The sequence below is a fragment of the Lissotriton vulgaris genome, chromosome 6, assembly GCF_964263255.1.
Source record: "Lissotriton vulgaris chromosome 6, aLisVul1.2, whole genome shotgun sequence".
NCBI classification, from domain to species: Eukaryota; Metazoa; Chordata; class Amphibia; order Caudata; family Salamandridae; genus Lissotriton; species Lissotriton vulgaris.
Genome location: NC_141694.1, coordinates 201,950,791 through 201,975,234, shown reverse-complemented (window position 1 = coordinate 201,975,234; position 24,444 = coordinate 201,950,791). Strand labels below are relative to the sequence as shown.

Here is a 24,444-nt window from a genome sequence, read left to right as displayed (position 1 = left end):
GTCATCCTTCTCAATTATCTGGGACACTTTCAAAGCCTCATCTAGTTTTTATTATCTCATCTGTTGCACACAAGAAACACCATAACTCCCGAAAAGTAAATGGAATTCTTAACAATATTAAATTACTAGAGTCACTCCATACAGTAACTAACTCTCAGGCTGATCTAAATAATCTTATTAAAGAGAAATTTAAGTATAATAAACTATCCACAGAAAATGCATCTGCTTATCTCTTACGAGTTAGCGCTTGTAATTATGGCAACCAAAATAAAGCAGGCAACCTCCGTGCCCAATATCTTAAAATTAAGAAAGACTGTACTAACATTGATTATGTTTTAAACTCTAACTCTTCTCCAGTAACCAAAACTTTAGAGATTTTGGAAGAATTTAAACAATACTATACCTCTCTTTATACCCCTGAAATTGTTCCAGATTCTATAGACATTCAAAATTATCTTACCTCAATAGAAAAAGAATTTCCATTGGATATTGATTTCTTGTCACTAGAGCGCGATATTTCTACAAAAGATATTTCTCATGGATTAAAGCTTCTCAAAAAAGGGAAGGCGCCTGATCCAGATGGATTCCCTGTGGAATTGTATTCTTATTTCTCTAAATCTTTTCTTCCTTATTCTTTCTTTATTTTCAAACGTAATTTCCTCTAACGCTTCTATTGGTACCTTTCAAGAAGCTCTTATCTGCCTAATCCCTCAAAAAAGGAGGAGACCCCCATCTTTGTAAAAACTACAGACCAATATCATTAGTTTACTCTGATTACAAAATATTTGCCACAATTCTTACTCTTCTTCTAGAACTCCTTTTATAGTCCATCATTTATAAAAAAAAACAATCCGGCTTCATTGAGGGATAGAATGTCGCCGATAACACCAGAACTTTCTTTAATATATTACACCAATCCAATAGATACTCAAATTCACTTGCAGCTATTTCCCTGGATGCGGAAAAAGCTTTTGACTGTATGGATCGGTCATTTATTTTTCCGTACATTATCCTGGTTTGGCTTTAGTCACAAATTTATCTCTTATATTTCCTTATTAAATACCTCACGAAGCTTTTATTTTTGCCTATGGTTCCATCTCTAATTCCTTCACGTTACAGAGGGGTGTTCATCAAAGATGTCCCCTTTCCCCTCTTCTATTTATTCTCGCTCTAGAACCCTTTCTTGCTAAAATTAAACAAAATCCTAAAATGCATGGCTTCCAACACGATCATTTTCATGTTAAAATGAGTGTCTATGCGGATGATATTTTGTTGTTTATGTCTAAACCAGAACAATCTATCCCAGCTTTCACTGCAGAGGTCAATGCTTTTTCTTTAATGTGTGGATATAAATTGAATCATGATAAATGTGAAGTTCTCCCTCCTAATATTTTATGTTTTAGGCAAGACCTTGTGTCCACTAATATCTCATGGAATCCCCAAAAGATTAAATATTTAGGTCTCTGGTTTGCTCCCTCTATCGAACAAACTTTATCCCTAAATATGACTCATGTCCTCTCCACAATATCTTCATCTAGTTCTAAATGGCATCCTCTAACGGCCGGCCAACGGACCTGAAAAACTACCGGCCCATCTCTCTCCTCCTCTTCGCGGTCAAAGTCACCGAGAGACTCATAAGCGCCCAGCTGACCACCTTCATTAAAAAGAACGTCATCCTAGACGCCTCCCAGTCTGGATTCTGCAGCAACCACCTCACCGAGACCGCCCTCCTTGCCGCCACTGATGAGATCCACATACTACTCGACCAGGAACTCACTGCTGTCCTCATCCTCCTAGACCCCTCCCCTGCTTTCAACACCAACTCACATTGCACACTCGCATCCAGACTTCACGACTCAGGGATACAAGGAGCCGCCCTCGACTGATCCGATCCTTTCTCTCCTGTAGAACCCAAATGATCAGACTCCCTCCCTTCCTCTCCGAACCCATCAATATCAACTGCGGGGTACCCCAAGGATCATCGCTCAGCCCCACACTCTTCAACATCTACATGTCCCCCCTTGCCGCCATCGTCACACAACATGGGCTCAGCTTTGTATCCTACGCCGACGACACCCAGGTCATCTTCTCACTCATGAAAAATCCAGAAGACACCAGACTCTGCTTCCAGGAAGGTATGAAGAACGTGGCAGCCTGGATGATGGACAGCTTCTTGAAGCTCGGTCAGAAAAGACCGAGGTCCTCATCCTCGGACCCTACACCTCCACCTGGGACAACACCTGGGGGCCTTCCATCCTCAAGAATCCACCCACCCCTACAGACCACGCACAAAACCTCAGCATCATCCTCGACACCTCCCACTCCATGAACCGCCAGGTCAACGCTGTTGCTTCCACTAGTTTCACTGCCTGCGCGTCCTCCGTAAGACCTTCAAATAGATACCCCTGACTGCATAAGGACCGTCACCCACCCTCTCATAACCAGCAGACTGGACTACGGCAACGCCCTATGCACTGGAAACAACAGAAATCTTCTACACCAGCTCCAAACCATCCAGAACGCCTCAGCCAGTCTCATCCATGGGACACAGCATCACAAACATATGACCCATCATCTACGAGACCTCCACTGGCTCCCGTCGAAGGAGGGTCCCCTTCAAACTCCTCACCCACACCTACAAATCCCTCAACAACATCGGACCCAAATACCTCAATGATAAAGTATCCTTCCACGTACCAGAGAGGAACTTCCGCTCCGCCGACCTCACCCTAGCAGAGGTCCCCCGCATCCGGAGAAGCCGAACTGGCGGGAGAGCCTTCTCCTACATCGCAGCCAAGACCTGGAACACACTCCCAGTGAACATCAGATGCTCCCCGACCCTGTGCACATTCAGGAAGGACCTCAGGACCTGGCTAATCGACTGATCCAGAACAGCCCCCACCCAAGACCTTCACTGGTGAGAAGCGTGCTTTATAAACCCCCTGATTCATTGATTGCTCTATATCTATCTTGGTGGGGTAGACTTGACACTATTAAAATTATGCTTGCCCCTGTTTTTTTTAATTGATATCTGCTACCCCTCTCAGCTTTCCTTCACATTTAAAACTAAAATAATAATTCTATTTTATCTGCCTTTTTATGGAATAAAAAGAGATCACGCCTATCCCTAACCATGCTCAAACACCCTAAATCACAAGGTGGAGTCAATCTCCCTGACTTCCTACTCTAGCACAATGCTTTTCTTAAACAATTTTCTAAATCCTTAAACCAATCCACATTCACCCCTCTCCACTGTGGAAAGACATTGAACTTTCTTTCCAGTCTCCCTTCTCTTTTACTGAGTCTCTCACTTTCATTCACAGCCTCAAATTTTATCTTCACCTATTCATAAACCCTCCCATAGTTGTTTCACTCTTTTTTGATTTCACACCTCTCCAGTAGAGATCAATTTCTTAATTCCTCCATCTGGCATAATCACCTTCCTAAAATTAACAATAAACACATCTTGTGGAAAGTTTGGTGAGACAAAGGATTGCTTTGGATTCATCAACTTTACTCAAATGATTCTTTTCTTACTTTAATTTTTCTGATGCACAATCTTTTTACAAATTGCCAGAATCTTTCTCTACCAAATTTAAAACATTGATTCAAACTCTTTCTTCTTCCCTATCTTCAATATCTTGTATATATTCTATACCATCTCCTTTCCTACTTCACCGTAATATTCTCCCGATTTTACATACCCAGCCTAGTACCTAGTCTATATATAAGATTCTCAGGGCCATATTATCAAGTAATTGCGATAATGATCGCAAAGCGCGATTAGCACATTTTTGTCTATCGTTGAATTACATTCTGTGTTAGCGGCGTATTAGCAACGCTTTGCTCACAGGTGATGTTCAAACCAGCGATAGATGGCGATAAACATCATTAGCATGTGAAATCCAGCGATGATTTCACAGCGCTAATGAAAAGCTTGTACATATGGGAGTGTGGACTTAATCTGTCAATTTACCTCCCATTAAAAAAATAGCTAAGTCAGGATTTTACCTGGTGTTAGATTCCTCTGATAACCGCGTTTAGCGCTGCTATTTTTATTGCATTGCGTGTCCGGCTTGTTAATAGCACGATGTTGTCTTTGCGACTATTTTGCTGCTGTTTTGTGAAGGAACACCTACTTTGCATCTAATTAGCGATGCTAGGCGAGGCTTTAGTGAAACTGCTGCTAACTTGCTCTAATGCATGGTAGCGGCTCATTGATGATACGGAGATAAATATATCACTGCTTTTCAGCCGAAAACAACCGCTCAAGCGGCGATGTTGGGCTTGATGATATGCCCCTCAATGCACCTTCCAAATGCAGACCTATAAATAATGTAGAGCTCCAGTGGGAACGTGACTTTCACACAACATGTTCCACTGCTTTTTGAGATTCTTTATGGCTAAAAATCCGTAAGTCTTCGAGATCAGCAAGTGCGAAACAAACACTTTTCTTTATAAATAACCAACTTATGTCTACCCCATTGTCCTTACATAAATGTAATTCCACATTTTCCCCAAATTGCTCGTAATGTAACACTCCTCATTCTGACTTATACCACATGTTTTTCTCTTGTCCTTTCACTCATCATTTCTGTTTGAAGGGATGGTATGGTAGATCAATATAATTTTTCATACTCACTTCTCTTTTTCACCTATAAACATCTTCTAGGCACACTATCTGAACACTGGCACGCCCTTTCTTGTAACACGAATGTTGCTGATTTATTAATTGCAATTGCTTTCCAACAAATAACAAAAAATTTAAAACAATCCATACAACTTTCTTTTCAAGCTTGGTGATCTAGTGTTTGCTATAACCATTGACTAGATTGTGCATATGTCTCACCTATGTCTTTACTTCTGAAAAGAGAACACATTTGATCCTCTGTAACTATCTTATTAGACAATTCTGCACAAAAATCTGCTTGACATCATCCCCTACTGGAAGAAGTCCCCAAACCACCATAAGATGTTTTTTACTTTTAGAGATTATCCCTGGGAATAAGCAGTATGTGCATTAGGTTGGAAAAATTGAAATGGAATGAAGGAATGATCCAGTTCAAATTAAGACAAATAAAGGAATCATCCCAAAACATCACTGGTTGAATCTCTGGATTAGTGCCTATGGGCCAAAGGTGAATATGAATTTAAGTGTAATTGTCTTTTCTCCATTCATTCAGCAGTCACAAGTTATCCATCCACTTCTCTGTGGTGAAGTTTAATTAGTACCACCTTACTGAGTGTTGCCTGTTACAACATGCATAACTACATTTAGATCACAATGTCCGGGTAGCAAACTGCACAACCTTTTGTAGGAGTGACAATAAGCGACTTATTGTTTTGTATTGCGGATGTAGATGTTTGCAACAAATATTGTATGCTCTGATATGTGATATTTATTGCCACACACCTCCATTCTTTATTTAGTAGAAAATCAATGAACTCAGAAAGGACATATTCCTACTACAATGCCTTATTTTTACCAGACTCTATAAAATATGGATTTTACACTTAATTGGCCCTACTTCAAGACAATAGATTTCTAGTAAGTAGCAAATAAATTTCACATCTTTAAGAAATTATACATACTCAACCACCTACTGAACAAATTTAGGCCCTGAATATTTGATGTGGACAATTGAACAACAGTTTACAATATCCTTATAAATTGTAAAATGTGGCCTCTAATGCTACAGATTTTGGATTATTTTCTAGACTGCAAGTGTCAACTTAGATGGCTATATGGTACTAGGAAGAAATTAGAACACTTCCTCTTGCACCCTCGTCAAACTCATCTTTAAAGGTGAGCATCATATAGCTCCTACTGCCTGAAGGGACACTCTCTTTAGAGCAATGGATTGTCAAGCTGTTAAGAAGAGAGGCCACAGTCTTAAAGTTAACTGTGGCTGAGCTCCCAAAAAGCCAAAAACAGTCCGATTGCTGCTAGAAAACTGATTTGTCTGAGGAATGTGTAGGTTGCCATTAGTAGCTTGCCATAAACAGCAAGGCCTTTCCGTAGAGAAATGTGCACATGGTACATGCGCAATTGCATTATCATAAAATTAACTAAGGGGAGGAGCTTCGCGGGCAACCAAGATGGCCGCGTAAGCTCGGAGCTCCGCGGACCTTCCGATCCTCCGCAACTATCCTGCCCGTAATCCTGATCCACGAGGGTGGATACTCGTTGCTGAGGGCCCACTGAGGCGAGCACCATTTTCAGACTCCAAATCGGTGTCTCCTACGCAGAGCTACGTCGAGTGGGACTCCGTGCCAGCTCAGTGCCATTGTCTCTGCGGACTCCGCCGCTACGCTTTGCTGATCTGTGGAGTGCCTGCCTGCCTTCGCCAGCGGCGAAGTGTACTGGACAGCGGAGCTATTTGGACTGCGGAGCTAACCTGGGACGGTATTCCATTGTCCTCCCGGACAAATCTCCGACTCCCTGGGCTTGGACTTGCCTGGCATAGCCCTTTGTTCTCTTGGACCTAACATGGCGGGCAAGGGGGACCTCGACAAGCCGTCTAACAGAGGAGTGCGCAGTAAATCGCAACAGCAGCAGAATCGGATTGAGCGCTATACTCAGCCGAAGACACCGCCTGTTACTGGACCCTCTGCCAAGGGCATCCCACATTCGGGCTTGCCGGACGGCTCTGAGCCCACTTTGAGCGACATTTTGGGAGCCATTACAAATTTCCGGGCGGACATGCAGCAACAACATGAAGTCCTCACGCACAAGGTGGATGGCATGGCCGTTGATCTGTCCCTCATCAGAGCCGACTTGGGCAAAACCAATGATCGGGTTAAGAATCTGGACATCAAGACGACCAGTCTTACGGGAGACGTCTCGGACTTGCAAACTGAAGTCCGGAACCTGCAGAGGACAGCGGAGCAATTCGCGAGGCGGCTGGATGATTTTGAAAGCCGGGCCAGGCGGCAGAACATCCGCATTGTCGGTGTACCGGAGGGTTCGGAGGAGGCGGCGACGGACCTCCTCGTTGAAGAACTGATCAGGACTCATCTGGCCCCGCCTGGCCTCAGCAACTTTTTCTCGGTGGAGCGTGCCCACCGAGCACCGGGTGGCCCGCCGAAGACGGGCGTGGCACCTAGACCCATCGTGGCCCGGCTGCTTAATTTCCGTGACAGGGATGCTGTCCTGCAGGCCTCCAGGCGACATGGACCACTTAAATTCCAGAATGCTGATGTCCATTTCTACCCAGATTTCACCAGGACGGTTCAGCGACAGCGCCAAAGCTATGCTGGGGTGAAGCGACGACTACGGGACCTAGGCTTCAAGTACGCTATGATGTTCCCTGCTAAGCTCCGGATCGAACACGAAGGCCGTGCCCTGTTCTTTGACTTCGCTGAGAACGTTAGTGAATGGCTGGACACTCTATCACCGCGCCGAGAAGCACAGGAAGACCATGAGGGTGGCGCTGCTGGCGGCTCGGACCTATGAGACTTGGTTCTGTAGTGGGCGACTAATCGTTTATCTTGCTTGCCTCAGTGGCCTATCAAATGTAGCTTTGAGATGCCGTACTATCTTTCCTGTCACTACATGGAGGGTGGCGGGAGGTGTTCGCGGAGATTCCTCACTCCTCTGGGTGTCTTTTTGTAGAGTAGTTATGGGGCGACAGGCACACTGCTGGTTGGGGGGGCTTTTTAGTCACATGCAGGGGTGCAGGGTGGGGGGTGCAACTTTGCAAGTTTTATTGTTTGTTTGTTCTATCTCTTTTTCTTCCTTGAGGCAATGGACTGTGTGTTTTAATGTGCAATTGACGTTTGAGTTGGATGGAGTCGGGTGGGGCGGGTTGCTCGGGGATGGGGGGTAGGAAATTGAAAGTGCTTAGCTGGAATGTCAATGGATTAGGTGATCGGGTTAAGAGAGGGGTGGTGATTCAGCTGATAAAAAGAAACATGCCTGATGTTGTACTATTACAAGAAACGCACTTAGTGGGGAACGCTTGTAGGGCCCTGAATCGTAAGGGTTACAAAATGGTTGCCCACTCTGGGTTCTCCTCGGGCTCACGGGGGGCGGGCATCCTTGTACGTGCGTCCCTTCCTCTTGAAATAGACGTCACGCTACTAGATGATAGAGGACGCTACGCAGCTGTGGCGGGAAGATGGGAGGGGCGTTCCTTGGCCCTGCTTTCGGTTTATGTTCCCCCTGGCCTCCAATCTAGCACCTTCCAGGACCTTGGTGTCGCCATTTTGTCCCTGCCTTCGGGCCTGTTGATCCTGGGGGGTGATTTCAATTCAGTCTGCTCTGGCACTCTAGATCGCCAGCCACCGAGAGACCTCCTGGGTTCCCAAACGTGGCTGCCGACCTTCCTTGACTCTATGGGTCTGGTGGATTGTTGGCGGTTATTGCATCCTGTGCATCGCCAGTTTTCATTCCTTTCCAGTGCCCATGGAAGTCTGTCCCGCCTGGATTATGTCCTCACCCTGGCGGCGCAGTCGCCTGCCATCTCTGAGGCGCGTTTCCTGGCGAGGGGCGTTTCCGACCACTCGCCGCTGTGGATCTCCTTTGATTTCGGTGTCATTCTGTCCAGCCGCCCGGCAGCGGTGAATCCCTGGTATTTCCGCAACCATAACACGCGAGCACTCCTGGCCAAGGCCATCGGCCTATATTTTACTGAAAATACTGGATCCGTGGGCTCTGCGGTCACTCTGTGGGAGGCATTCAAAACGGTGCTGCGGGGTGAAGCCCTGGCTCTCATAGCGGCGGCTAAACGAACTCGTGATGCTGATCTTATGCAAGTGGAGGAGGAGGTCTTGGATCTCGAGTCCCGTCTGGGGCCTGAGCCCGACCCTTCTCTCCTGCACGAACTCTCTCTGAAACAATCGGAGTATCACGATCTCGCCACGAACGCAGCCCTGATCTTGGCGAAGGAGCAGCAGGGCCGCATCTATGATGTCGGGGACAAGGCTGGTAAATTGCTGGCCTGGTTGGACAGGCGGGATATGGCAAGCCGGGTGGTCCCGGAGATCCTGGGTGAAGACGGAGTGGTGGTTACTGATCCGAGTGCCATTGCCGAGTCTTTTGCGGACTATTTTCGGGGTGTTTATACTTCCGGTTCGGACCGCTCCGAGGCCGACTCATCTGAATTCCTCTCTGCGGTAGACCTTCCTTGTCTCTCGGAGGAGGACAGGGTCGACATGGACCGGGACATCACCGCGGATGAGATCGCTCTGGCGATCCGCGCACTGCGTGCAGGCAAAGCAACCGGACCCAATGGCATACCGGTTGAACTGTACAAGATCCGGCCGGATGTGATCTCCCCTCATTTGAGAGATATGTTCCTCCGTGCCCCCGAGGATGGTGTCTTTCCCTTGGACCAGCGACTGGCCACTATAGTGGTTATCCATAAGGACGGCAAGCCGCGGGATGTTTGTAGGTCCTATCGCCCCATTTCTCTCCTCAATGCTGAACCCAAGATCCTGGCCAAACTGCTGGCTAATCGGTTGGTCGGGGTTATAAGCGACCTGGTGCACCCGGACCAGTCTGGTTTTATTCCCCGCCGCAATACTGCCCTTAACCTGAGACGTCTGCACGGGGTTATGGCCAGGGCTCACGCCATTACGGAACCAGCGGTACTGGCCTCCCTTGATGCCACGATGGCCTTTGATTCCCTGGAATGGAGCTATTTGTGGGCGGTGCTGACAAAACTTGGGTTTGGACCGGGTTTCCTGGGCTGGGTGCAACTTCTCTATGCTAGCCCTCTGGCTGCTGTCACGGTTAACGGTCGCATGTCTGCTCCCTTTGCGCTCCAACGCGGCACCAGACAGGGCTGCCCCCTGTCTCCGCTCCTGTTTGCGCTGGCTCTAGAGCCTCTTGCGGCTATGCTACGCTCGCACCCTGACTTGCATGGGATCTCCTGGTCCCCGGGCTTTGAGGACAGGGTCTCCCTGTACGCAGACGACATCCTGCTCTACCTCACCTCCCCTTGCAAGTCGCTTATTGTGGCGTGTGATGTGCTCAGGTTGTTTGGGCGCTACTCCGGCCTGATTATTAACTGGGCCAAATCCTCCCTTTACATCCTCAAGGGTGACACGCCGCGCCTCCCCAGAGGTTGCAATATACAACTGGCCGGACAAGGCTTTAAGTACTTGGGGATCTACATCTCGCACAACCCTAAGGCGAGGTACGACCACAACTTACTCCCCCCGCTCCACCGATTGCGGAGGGATGTGGAGAGTTGGCGTAAGCTCCCTCTCTCTCTACTGGGTCGGGCGGCGTTATTTAAAATGATGTCCCTGCCCAGGTTCCTGTATGCCTTGCAGAATACCCAGGACCTTGTTCCGGCCCGCTACTTCAGGGAGGTTGAGAGCCTGCAGCGTGCCCTTCTTTGGGATGGTCGACCTCGTGTCGCTGTCCAGAAGCTTACCATGCCATGGTACGACGGGGGCATTGCGTTACCAGACGTGCGGAGGTACTACTGGGCCTCTCAACTTACCGCTATCAACCATGGTTTTTACGGTCCCGTGGACAGCCCCGGCTATGCCATGGACCGATGGCTCTTACACGGGGGCAATTACTATCGCGCCCTCTATTCTAGATCCTTTGACCGGAACCTCACGGGTCCGACCAAGGCGGCGGTCCACACGTGGCGAACGGTTAATACGATACAGGGTTGGCAGGGCAGACTGACGAAATTCACCCCTCTCTTCGATTGCGACATTTTGGGTAAGCTCTGGCACACCAAGGGCTTTGACAAGTGGGACCTCATAGGGATCTCGAGGGTTGAGGACATGCTTTCCAGGGGGGAGGTTAAGACTTTCCCGCAGCTACAGGCGGAATACCAATTGAGTGGAACAGAGTTCTTCCGCTACGCCCAACTGCAGCACGCAATAGCCGCCGCCAGACCGGAGGAGGGTGGCATCCCCGAGAGCTCTCCCTTGGAGGACAGAGTGCTGGACGGGCATATGCCGGATAGCGCCATCTCTCTGTCCTACAAAAAGCTGATAAACGTTCAGGTGGACCTCCTCCAGCGCCTGCGGGAGCAGTGGGTGACCGATGGGCTGGAACTGGACGACGAGGACTGGCAGAGTGCTGTGTCCTCCCCCAAGGAGGTCGCCATTTCCTCACGTCTGCGACTGGTCCAGTTCAAAATCCTTCACCGGGTGTACGTCACCGGCCCCAGGCTTGTGCGTATGGGCTTCTCGCCTGATGGCCTTTGTCGTCGTGGCTGCGGAGCCCTTGCCACTTATCTGCATATATTGTGGGAGTGTCCCGTTATTGTCCCTTACTGGGAGAGGGTACATAGAGTGATGCGGGAGGTGACTGGAGTGGAGTTGGCCGCGGAGGCGCGTAGGTGCCTCCTCAATGTCTGGGAGCCAAATGACTATGACACGGCGCAGACCAGGTGGGCTACACTGGGCAATATGGTTGCTAAACGGGACATAGCGCAGAAATGGGGATCCAACGTGGCCCCCCTGGTGGTACAATGGAAGGCCAACATGGATTGGTGCATGTTGCGTGAAAAGACTGTGTACACTGCCAGGGGGCGGCCTCAGACATGGAATAAGGTGTGGGGGGCTTGGAACGCCTACAGAGGTGATCTGTGTCTACCACCTGAACCGATGCCTCGTGATGAACGCTTATCGCCGTAGACGTTGACAACAGCTATGCTACTCTTGTTCTGATTCTCCTGCTCTTCCTCCCCCCCCCTCTTTTTCCACATCCTGCTTCAGTTCTTTTTACGACTTCTCTAGCCTCTGCCGCCTCCTACTGACTCATAGTCATTTTCCTTCCATTGCCTTTTCTGCGCCTTCGGGCGCTTCTGTTCACGTTTCTGTGTGTAAATAAAATAAAAAACAACCTGCATTGTTCTGACATGAATCGCTTGGCACTATGACCGTTCTGATACTTTGCTGCCTTGCCTCCGGGATGTTAGGCTGAATAGCTGTGTGCTTTATTACAATAAAGGTTTTAAAAATTTTTAAAAAAAAAATTAACTAAGAGCAAAACTTCAAAAACCAGTTAGCTGAAAACGAATGATTAAAATGACACCAAATTGGAGAAAATTGGGGATAAAGATCAGGAGTTATTAAAAAGTTGAAAACACACCACAAGAAACAATGAGGCCTCAAATATCAAGGTAAAATAATGATATGCTTATCACAAAAAACTAGATGACCTACAAAGCTGACCTCTCGGCCGTCTTCATCACCGTCTCCCACAGCACCCTAATCACAAGACTCCACAACAGCTAGCATCCGCGACAAGGCACTGGACTGGATCCACTTCTTCCTGACTGGCCGAACACAGTGAGTCAGTCTACCCCCATTCCTCTCAGAACCTACAGAGATCAGCTGCAGAGTGCCCTAGGGCACCTCTCTGAGCCCCACCCTCCTCAACATCTACATAACTCCCCTCACAGCCATGGTCAGAAGCTACAGACTGAACATCGTTTCCTATGCTGACGGCTCCCAGCTGATCATCTCCATCACCAACGAACCCACAGCCGCCAGAATCAACTTTCAGAATGAAGGTAGTTGCTACCTGGATGCAAGACCAGCTGCCTCAAGCTCAACTCGGACAAGACCGAAGTACTCATCCTGGGCCCCACACCCTTATCCTGGGACAATTCCTTGTGGCCCATCGCACTAGGCACCCCTCCCACCTCTACAGACAATTCATGCAATCGTTGGCATCATACTGGACTCCTCTCTTTCAATGAATGGCCAAATCAACGCAGTATCCTCGTCCTGTTTCCACATGCTTCGAAGACATTCAGATGGCTAACCACAGAATCCAAAAGAAGGTAATCCATGTACTCATCACCAGTAGACTTTACTATGGCAACACACTCTACACCGGCGTCACCCAGAAACAGCTCATGAAACTACAGAATGTCCAAAATGACTCAGCCAGATTGGTCCTCGACATCCCCCGACACAGCCACATTACACAACACCTCCGACAACTCCACTGGCTCTCTATCAACAAGAGAATCACTTTCAAGCTCCTCACACATACCAACAAGGCTCTCCATGACACAGGACCAGCATATCTGAACCATCGCCTTGCTTTCCACACAACTGCCAGGCAATTCTGCTCGCCTTCGCCTCCGTTTCATGGGTCCACAAGACCAGGACCGGAGGAAGATTTTTCTCCCACCTCGTCCACAAGACCTGAAACACCCTGCCCCTCCTCTTGTTGTTGACCCAGTTCAGGAGGACCTCAACCCACGGTGGACTCGGACTCTGCAGTGCTGGGGGACCTCACTGGGACAGGTGGGCCACTCGTACTTGGGCTGTAGGCGACGGTTGCAGTGGTGGTTCTAATGCGTCAGGTTTCTTTTTCCTCATCAGACTTGGAGTCTTTCTTTGGCATTTCTTCTGAACAGAGCTGCGGTTCACAGGAGATCCGGTCTTTGTTGAAGGCAGTCAGTCCTCCAAGGGGTTCTGGAGGTCGCTGGCTGCAGGCCAAGATGATTTTTCACGCAGGATCTCTGGAAACTGCAGACCAGCCGGTAGGGCTGGGGCCAAGTCAGTTGTTCTCTGTTATCTCCTCTGCTGGGCATCTTCTTTTGTCCTTTTTCTTCTTAAGTTGAGAGAATCTGCCTTCTTGGTTCAGGGCTGCCCCCTACATAGTGTATTTAGGGGGCGCATTTAGGGGTCTCGAGGTCAGTAGCCAATTGGCTACTGACTTTAGGGTGACTACATCCTGGATGTGCTCACCCCACGTGGGGGAGTGAACACAATCCCTAACCATGATCGGGGAGTGCTTGCCATCTGCAAGATGGTGGGCACTGAAAGGTGGGCTTCACCTCACTTCCTACACCTGAGGGGTGGAGTTGGAAGAGGTGAGCACACCATCTGAGCTGGTTAGTTTTTCCTGCCGAAAACAAGGGGAGAGAGGAAGGCGGCCTGCTCCTGATGGCAGGAGAGGCTGCGGGTCGCATTACAATGGCTTCCAAGCCTTTGAAGCTCCCCACCACAGATGGCTCTTCCTGGCATGGGGGAAGTGTGAACACCTCAGCCCAGGAAAGGCTTTTTGTTTCTGGGCTCAGGGAGCGAAGGAATTCAGGCTCACCAAATGCTACTGCAAGCAACTCGATTTCAGATGGTGTCAACACACCTACAAATCTGCACTCAGAAAAAACCATCAGAGCAACTAATGCGGCCTTGAGTAATTCGAGTTTTGTGCATCGTTAATCTAGCTTAACGAAGGCAACCAATAAACAAAGTGACACTGTAAGAGTGGAAACATCTGAAACGCAGTCTTTGTTTGAATGGCCAACACCCAATATAGCCTAGAGCCAGTACGGACACATTGTAGTAGCGAGAGGTAAATACACAGGGATCAAATCGCATTTATAAAATCAAAAAATGGTAATTGCAAGAGTTTGCCAACACATTCATATCTTCATAATGAGCCAAAAAACATTCCATGATGGCTTCTGTAAAACAAGCAAGGTAACTGAGGTCTTGACAAAAGGACTGAAAGATACATGAAATGGCAATATCATACAACCATGAGCCTGTACCTCTTGATTACCAAAAGCAGAAAACTCCCTGAACAAAATCTGATAAAACCACACAAGTAGAAATGAGTGTACATTACCCATCAGCATGTATTTTTGACGGATTGGTGTCAGTACAACGCGATGTATTACAACGCGTTCCGTTACAACGCGATTTTTACATCGCAAATACCATTACAATGCATGCCATTACAACGCATGGCATTACATAGCAGATACTTTTACAACGCATGGCATTACATCGTAAGTATAGGTAAGTATATCTTTTTTTTAAAAAATGTAATAAAGTTAATTAAATTAATTTAAAATAATAAAAATAATATAACATTTTTAAAACAGTAATTAATTTAATTATAGTAATTTAATTAATATTAAAATTGATATTAATTAAATATATTTAAAAAATTAAAATTAATGAAATATAAAAAATTTATAAATAGAAAATAATATAATGTAATTAATTACAATAAATATAATTATAATTTAATTTAGTTATAAATAATACATAATATAATTATATTTAATAAAATTAAAAGAATTTAAATAATTAAACATTTTTAAATAATATAATTTAATTATAATCGTTTATTAATAAAATTAAATTAATAATTGTAAATATAGTTATTAATGTAATTAAATTCAATAAAATTAATTTAATTAATTTAATTGATATAAAGTCGTAATACCCCTGTACCCCAAAACCCAAACCCTGCCCTAAAACCTAAAAACACCCCTGTACCCCAAAACCCAAACCCTGCCCTAAAACCTAAAAACACCCCTGTACCCCAAAACCCAAACCCTGCCCTAAAACCTAAAAACACCCCTGTACCCCAAAACCCAAACCCTGCCCTAAAACCTAAAAACACCCCTGTACCCCAAAACCCAAACCCTGCCCTAAAACCTAAAAACACCCCTGTACCCCAAAACCCAAACCCTGCCCTAAAACCTAAAAACACCCCTGTACCCCAAAACCCAAACCCTGCCCTAAAACCTAAAAACACCCCTGTACCCCAAAACCCAAACCCTGCCCTAAAACCTAAAAACACCCCTGTACCCCAAAACCCAAACCCTGCCCTAAAACCTATAAACACCCCTGTACCCCAAAACCCAAACCCTGCTCTAAAACCTAAAAACACCCCTGTACCCCAAAACCCAAACACTGCCCTAAAACCTAAAAACACCCCTGTACCCTAAAACCCAAACACTGCCCTAAAACCTAAAAATACCCAAACACCCCAAAACATATACATCAGTACCCCAAAACATATACTCCTATACTCATACTTATTTTAAAAAATACTTAAATTAATATATTTAATTTATAATATTTAAAAACGAAATAAATATTTTTTAATAATTAATAATAATTAAATCAATTATAAAATATTAAATAAAATAAAAAAATAAAAATAAATACTTACCAATACTTACGATGTAATGGTATGCGTTGTAATAGCATCTGCTATGTAATGCCATGCGTTGTAATGGCATGCATTGTAATGGTATTTGCGATGTAATAGCTGCGTTGTAACAGCATTACGTTGTAAAAGATGCGTTGTAGCGGTAACACACCATTTTTGACACGTGGCCCTACCCTGTTGGTCCACGTGTCTATATTGGAATCAGTCTGTCTATGTATTTAATTGGTCCCTGTGATGTTTTGATATGTTCAGTGTCCTTGTAGCGCATAAAGGCAACCTGTTTTATAGAATAATTATAATACCCTGATATAAAAGAGCATTCTTTGGTGGTATTCTCAGGAAATCAGGGCCCATCAGCAGGGGTGGTGAGAACAGATGTGTTTCTGTACTAAAGGGCATAGCTCAGACTTTCTTGCATATAGGCAAAGCAAATCCGGATCTATGTTATACAATATCGGCATTGACTCAGAGAAGTTCTGTAATAGGCAATAGGTGTCCTTTTATATTATTAATGAAAATGAATGTGACCAAGGTAGTTCTCTAAATAGATAATATTAAGTGTAAAAAAAAATATGTACAGGCAGTTTTAATTAGCACACATTCTCTAGAGGTCCAGTGAAAACAGTTTGACATAAGAGCAAGATATGACAAAGATAATGCTGTCAGTGTCCGAGATCTAAAAACGATTCATTTGAGTATGGCATTATGTCCCTGGGTACGGAAGGGTTGCCTGCAATATTAATATTAAAAATATCAACCGTAGAAGTGGTGGTAGTAATAGCAGTAGTAGTAGAAATAATAAAATAATAATGATAATAACATTGATTAACTGGAAACTAATCTTATATCCCATTTCCAATATAGGCTTTGCTACAAAATCCTTATTTCCAGCAACAGATACCCGACTATCTCACTAATTTGAGTTCTACAGTGGTTGGAGCAAAAGAAAATGTATCCTCTTCACCTGCTGACTTTGTGGCCATCCTTGGTATTTTACAAATCATCTCTGGGAAGGTTAGCAATGTTTCAGCGGATTCAATGAAGGTGAGTCATGCAACAACATTTTCTTAGTGAAAAATAATATGCTGTAGTATGGTTGTATTTGGATCTATGTTATTTTTTATTGTGTTAAGTTGTGCTGTCCTATGTTAAGTCATGTCCTGTAAATGATCATGTGTACAGTGTTTGTCAATTGTTGGTATAGACTTGGGTCCAAGGTTGGCAGTAGGGTGTACCCACTGGTAGTATTCCTTCCCACATTACAGACTGGTGGGTGGCTTGGAGGGTGTGAGCTGTCTTTCTGTAAGTGCCCCGCCAGTATTACAACCTTTAGATCTAAGCTTCTGTTACAATAATTAGGTCAGACTCCTAGTCATCATTTTTTCCAAATCTGATTGTTGATGGGAGTTTTACAAAATTCCATCAAGGGAAACATGGGGCCTCATTTATGAGGCACTAGCGGCACTTTTACACTGTCAGCTCCAAGCCGTGAGTCAAAAAGGCATGCCAGAACTTTTTTTTTAACCACTTTTTCAGCGAAGCTAATCTGAACACATTCCAAGTCCTTGATTTTGGACTTTCCCGCTATTTAGAAAAGATCTCCAGCAAAGAGTTCCTCCTGAGGCGCCAGCCCTCCAAAAAGCATATGTCCAATTAATAAGCATTCCGAAGCATGCCACCAATTAAGGGCTCTTGCTCCTAAACCTTAATGTTGTGTCTGACCTCAGTTTGGACCTCCTATAACAGTCAATAACTTGGACCTTTTTCCAGAACTGAACACCAGGAGATTTGTTTACAATGTTAGGGAGGTATTGTTCTGGGCCATTTCCAATCCTCTCTTCCCCTCTATTTGCATGCAGAATTAATTTCTTTGGAGACTTTCCAATTTTGTCCAAATCTAATTCTAGTCTTCAAGGCCACCTTAGATTTAAAGATGGATTATTGGGTGTTACCTCTGATACTGCAGGCTCAAGGGTGCCAACCATCACCCAATGCAGGATGATGCAAGGCATTCAGCTCACTCCTCGGTCTTCACTAACCATCAAGGGGGTGAAGGCACTCTCCCCACTCCTGCATATATATGCCACCCAATGTGTCCCTGTGCCCATCTGCAGGGCCAAGATCTGAGGTATCGTGGATTATACAAGCATATAAGTAGAGGAAAATCACTTTCTCTGTAAAGTTCTGTCTATTCCTCCATCTTTATCTCATTTTATCCGTCATACAGAGCTGGGCTTAAATTATTAGAGTGATCGTATCAGAACACGTCTGCCGTTGTTATGGCTATCTGTTTGGACAACCGTTGAGGTGTCTTTTACATGAGACATTATTAGTGACTGTATTGCATGTGACAAAGGCATCTCTATTCTATGGTTGGCCTATGTAATAAAAACCCTGCAAGAGATTAGGCTAACCCACATGTTTCTGAAATGTGCGCCAACCAAACCAACATAATCAGTTCCAACCTAAGCAGAAAGCACAATGCAAGAATTATTATTTGCCCAGGCCCGAGTCAACAGACTAAAATCAGAAGAGTCCAAGCCCTCTGTTGCAGTTCACCAGCACAGGAGTATTAATAGCCACCAACTAACTGTCTGTATAATACTCATGGGCGTTGTTTACGTCTTCTTTTCAAGGCTTTCACAATTAAGTATTTGATCTGCTTCCTCTTGGGCTTTCAAAGAAATATGGAATCTATCACGTGTCCTTGTGACGACTGGTCTGGACAAAAATGATTCTCTGTACCTTCTTTTATGACTTTAATCAAAGATTCATTTTAAATCTGTTTTATAAAGCCACAGAAATGTAGGCATTGTGCCCAAGCTTTTAAATTTCTGCAAAGGTTTCAGAAGGAGCCTAAAGACCTGGCTATTTGCCAAAATTTGAGATTCCGGTGCCCACTATTCAGCCCTGCTATCTGCCGTTTCCATCTGATTAGGTTTTCTCTAAAAGCGCCAGGATACCCGTAGGGTGGCAGTTTGCGCTATATAAGAGCAACATACAATACAATACAACAAATACCTGAGGATAAGTCCTGCTTTTATGTCAATTGTTTTTTGCATGCTGCAGTGTGATCACTCAGCCCTATGCACCAAGGACAAATGTCTTGATCCCTTGTTGTTCTGATATGTATGGGAGTCTTATCACTGCACTATACTGACTCATGAGACTCCCATTATGTTACATTGTATTTGCACTGAAGGAATCATGCTTTCACTTGCTTATTATAGAAAAAGCTAGAGGTAAGCCCCTGAGGCGGAAAGCCAGGAGCGAGGCACTAAATTTTTAAAACTTTGTTTCACAGAATACTTGTGTTTTTAAACCTGTTGTTGTCACTAATTTCCTTGTGCTCGAGATAACAGACTGCTTGCTATCTTGAAAACCTACCTTCCAGACACAGTCAGTGCACGCAGCGGAGCCAGCGCTGACGCTGCACGCTGGTCACATACTCCCCCTCGCGCCCTTCCGCCACGAGCGGAGGCCACGCCCCTTTTTAGGCCACGCCCCCAGCCTACACTTCTTAAAGCTGTCGTTCACTGAACACTTGCAAAGCTAGAGGTAAGCTCCTGAGGCGGAAAGCCGGGAGCGAGGCACTATATTTTTAAAACTTTGTTTCACAGAATACTTGTGTTTTTAAACCTGTTGTTGTCACTAATTTCCTTGTGCTCGAGATAACAGACTGCTTGCTATCTTGAAAACCTACCTTCCAGACACAGTCAGTGCACGCAGCGGAGCCAGCGCTGACGCTGCACGCTGGTCACATACTCCCCCTCGCGCCCTCCCGCCACGAGTGGAGGCCACGCCCCCTTTTTAGGCCACGCCCCCACCCTACACTGCTTAAAGCTGTCGCTGACTGAACACTTGCAAAGCTAGAGGTAAGCTCCTGAGGCGTAAAGCCGGGAGCGAGGCACTATATTTTTAAAACTTTGTTTCATAGAATACTTGTGTTTTTAAACCTGTTGTTGTCACTAATTTCCTTGTGCTCGAGATAACAGACTGCTTGCTATCTTGAAAACCTACCTTCCAGACACAGTCAGGGCACGCAGCGGAGCCAGCGCTGACGCTGCACGCATACTCCCCCTCGCGCCCTCCCGCCACGAGCGGAAGCCACGCCCCCTCTATCCCCTGCCCTGAGCAACATAAATTATGTGCATCTATCGATCGCGCAGCGGGCGAGCGCAGCGGGTGCGACGATTGCGCGCCGAAGGCGCGCCTAAGGCAAGCCCGTCTGCGGCCGGGCGCGGTCCAGGGCCATAACCCCTGTCCGTTCTCCCAATGACCCTATAACCTACAACAAACAGGCCCTATGGAACCTATGCCCGACAATAAATGAATGCTGCAGGCACAAAATGGAGGCCACTTCCTCTACCAAATGCCGACACTGCCCATTTCAAACGTGTACACAGTTAGGCGACAAAGAACGGACCAAGAACCTCAGAGGAGGTCTGTTAAACTGCCGCTCCCGAGACACGCCTTGCAAATCTGGAACTTGCTCCTAGAAGAGGACCTCGATATACTCTTTTTGACGGAGACATGGCTAGGGGCTGATTCCGACCCTGAGATCATCGAATCCCTTCCACCAAACTTTAGTATAGCCAGGGTGGATCGACCGTTAGGCCGAGGAGGTGGAATCGCGTTGATCAGCAAGGCCCCCCTGGTTTGCTACCTTGAACCTCTTGGTACAGAAAACTGCGAAGCCGGCAAATTTGCACTGAAACTTGGCCCTCAGGACCATATCTCGGGTGTCCTTCTTTATAGACCTCCTGGGACCCTGGGAAATTTTAGACCAAGTTTACAAGAATATCTTGCTCATTTAGCGCTGAGACACAGGAAGGTCCTCCTCCTGGGCGATCTAAATATTCATTTTGAGGATATCCAGCTAAAGGAAGTCACCGACATGAAGCAGGAACTACAAAATATGAATCTGATTCTAAAAAAACCTAACACCCACTCATATTCATGGCCATTTATTGGACCCGGTGATCGCCAACTGGGAGGGTATAACCACAAATACTCCTAATCCACTTCCCTGGACAGACCATTTTCTAGTCCCTTTTGAAATTAACACTGTAAGCAAGCGTGCCCCCCAACTGAGTGGCAATAATAGCTACCCACACCGCAAATGGAAAAAAAATTCCCAACCCATTTTTAACGAGATGCTAAGCCTAGGTGGAATGCGTGGAGGCTTAGATAGTGAAAAAGCAAATCAAAACTTAGATACCCGAATCCTTGACGCCCTGAACAAGGCAGCCCCCCTATCCACGGCCAAAAAAGGAAACAGAGCTAAGAGATCAGCACCATGGTACAATATAGATCTGCAGTCGGTCAGATCAGAGTGCAAAAAGCTAGAAAGACTTTGGCGCAAGGATAAGAATGATTGCACCAAACTACAATATAGAACAGCCCAGAGAAGCTATCAAAAACAGGCCAGAGCTGCTAAAGCAACCTTCTATGGAAACAGAATTAGCGAGGCAGACTGCTCATCTAGAACAGGGGGTGTCACAGGGCTCTGCCTTAAGTCCTACTCTTTTTAACTTATATATGGCCCCTCTGGCTGAGTTAGTTAAATCGTTCGGCGTAGAGATTGTATCCTACGCCGATGATACACAGCTCTTACTCACCCTCACCCAAACACCGGCTGCTGAAGCCAATAACTTCAGAGCCTGTATGCAAGCACTGGCCACTTGGATGGATACGCACTGCCTTAAACTGAACGGATCCAAGACAGAAGTCTTGGTGGCTGGTGGTGATCAACGGCTTTGGACATGTGATTGGTGGCCAAGCTGTTTAGGCGATATGCCTACACCATGTAATGAAGCCAAAAACTTAGGGATATGGATGGATCCCACACTCTCCTATGAGACACACATCAACCGTCTAGTAGGCAAGTGCTTTGGAGTCCTAAAGACTCTCAACAAAACCCTAGATCTCCTTCCTTTGGAGGCCCGGCGCACTATGACCCAGGCACTGATAACGTCACGCCTTGATTATGGAAATGTCCTTTTCCTGGGTGCTTCTAGTAAAAGCATTGGACGACTCCAGATATTGCAAAATGCCAGGACGCTCCTTAGCTGGAGCATCTGTGCGCAAAATAAATGATATTAACATAACATAACAATGCTGCAGCCCGCCTAGTGCTTAGACTCCCACGAAGAGCCAACTCTAAAACCACCCTGGATGCCCTCCATTGGCTCCCAGTGAAAAAAAGAATATAGTACAAAGCACTCCTAATATGTCATCAGATCATCTGGAATAAAGCCCCCAGCTATCTGACAGGTCTGGTTACCAGGTATGAACCACGCAGATCACTTAGATCTAGCGGTATGGGCACGCTTATGATCCACCGCTATAGGAGAGAAAAAATGGGAGGTCGGTCTTTTAGAGTGGCGGCTGCCACAGCATGGAATAAACTTCCCATCCATCTCCAGCCTTCAGAAACCATTTTCCGACGGCAACTTAAAACCCATCTGTTCTCCTTATAGCCTACTTAACGCCCCTTGCCTCATACTGTCCTCTCGCCCTTATGAGTTTCTCGCCTCTTTCTTTTAGCGCGGGGACACGTCGAGATGGCGTAATACCTTGTTTTTCCATGCGCTCTATAAATGTCTTTATTATTATTATTATTATTTGTATCGTTATTTCCGTGTATTATCTTTCTATTGCACTGATTCATGAGTTTTTTAGCTGGTTCAGCTGTATATCTGCTGAAGTAATCATGTATGTATTTGTTCATGTTTTGTGCACTTCCATGGTTGCCAATACATGGCTTGTTCGTGAAAATTCCATCAAGCATATGCCCCGCAATGCGTAGGACCAGCAACAATCTGGGAGAGTCCAAAGCAAGAAGGAGTAGCTATCAGGCACGCTGAGTCTGGATCCAACTTATTTTCCATGTGGACATTAAAATCGCCCACTAACGAAAAATCAGATTTCAGAATGGATGATTCCAAGACCGTACTAATTTTGTCAGAGAAAGCCAAACATTATTTTGCCAGGTCAAAGTGGCAGTTTAAAACTGTACTACAGCAGGTCTGTGATATGTTTTACAGTGCTGTTATTGTGGGTGGCACAATGAGTGCTGCAAATTCACTAATAGCATTTAACCTACAGGCCTGGGGTACATGCAGTACGATTTACTAGGGACTTATAAGAAAATTAAATGTGGCAAATAGATGTAGGCTAATTTTACCATGTTTCAGGGGGAGAGCGCACTCACCTTAGCACTGTTTAGCAGACAAAAGGGAATTTAGCAAAATAGGAGAAGTGAAAGCAGAACGTTTGGTGGAAATACCACAACAAGAATGTCAGGTCTAACAGATACTAAAAGCATTCTTCTCACAGATTTGAACTGATCTGGATGCCGAAGATCAGCCTTGCGGGCTACTGTCCACCATACGTCAGTAAGTTCTTCCCTTACCACAACCAAACCCTCAACCCTATATCTCTAAAAAGGTACATAACCACACTTAGAAATTTTATTGACTAATTGGTTGCCACCATTGATGTTAATGGGACCTCTGTGATACATGTATATACTTCCTTTTGGATGGTAATATTTTATTCTTATCCTGATTGTTCCCGTTTTCGCTTCTGATAATAATTTGGCAGCCATTTGTTTTTTCTATTGTTGTATTTATTGTGTAGGGACAGCAGCTTTCCTTTTCTTATAATGATTTGGCATTTGCTTGCCATTTTCTAAATCTCTCTTTGCAGCTTTAAGCCCTGAGCTCGGCTGACGCACCAAATATCAATTTGTCTTCCCAATATGAATAGATTGATTTGTGTTAAGATAGGACCGGTATAAGACAGTGTAGTCTTTAACCTATCAATTTGTTATTATGCTTGTTTATGCTATTCTACTAAATCATTAAAGCATGCCAGCAAGCCATGCATATACCTGAAGTTAAACCTTTTTGGTATTCATTATACCTTATTATATATTAGATAAACAATTCTTTAAAAGGCCATAATACATATATACAGATTTGCTTTTCCACAGACTCAATAGAAATACATTAGCTTGTCTAGCTTACAAATATTTTACTTGAAGAAAAAGTGAGTAAATGCAGCAATGTGTCCCTAATACATCTCTTCTAAATGAAAGAGCAAATTCCGTGCAATTTCTCCAGTAGTTGCACATAAGCCACAAGTTTCTTCAGCCATCAACTTACAGAAACTTCTAACCAAACTTAACAATCATCACTTTGTTGCAGTTCTCCAGGGATAAGTGACTGGATAGTTTTCAATTTAACCAGGTATTCCCTACTTAAAATAGAATTGACGTGATATGTTAGGATTTACCCTAACTTATTTGTTTACAAAATAAACTACAGCGTTGCCCCCGGTATAAAAGCCTTCATTGTATCCTATACAATTTGGGGCAAAGCAGGGCCAGAATTGACCGCTATAAATTCCCTCAAAAAGCAAGGCAAATGAGTTTTAAAGAAAGAGTTGGAGAGGAGTGATTGAGGAAAACAAAGCTATGCCCTTCCTTTATAGTGTGAGGTAACTGTAATATCAGCAAGACTGGGTTA

General features: G+C 45.3%; 1 protein-coding gene across 1 annotated transcript in view; it reads left to right on the top strand.

The window, feature by feature from the left end:
• LOC147707022 (adhesion G protein-coupled receptor F5-like) overlaps window positions 1-24,444 on the top strand; it is a 580,791-nt gene that overhangs the window by 373,448 nt on the left and 182,899 nt on the right. The window contains exon 13 of the mRNA XM_086926246.1: window positions 16,775-16,954. Coding sequence (XP_086782372.1) covers window positions 16,775-16,954 — 180 coding nt within the window. The remainder of the gene's footprint in view (window positions 1-16,774; window positions 16,955-24,444) is intronic.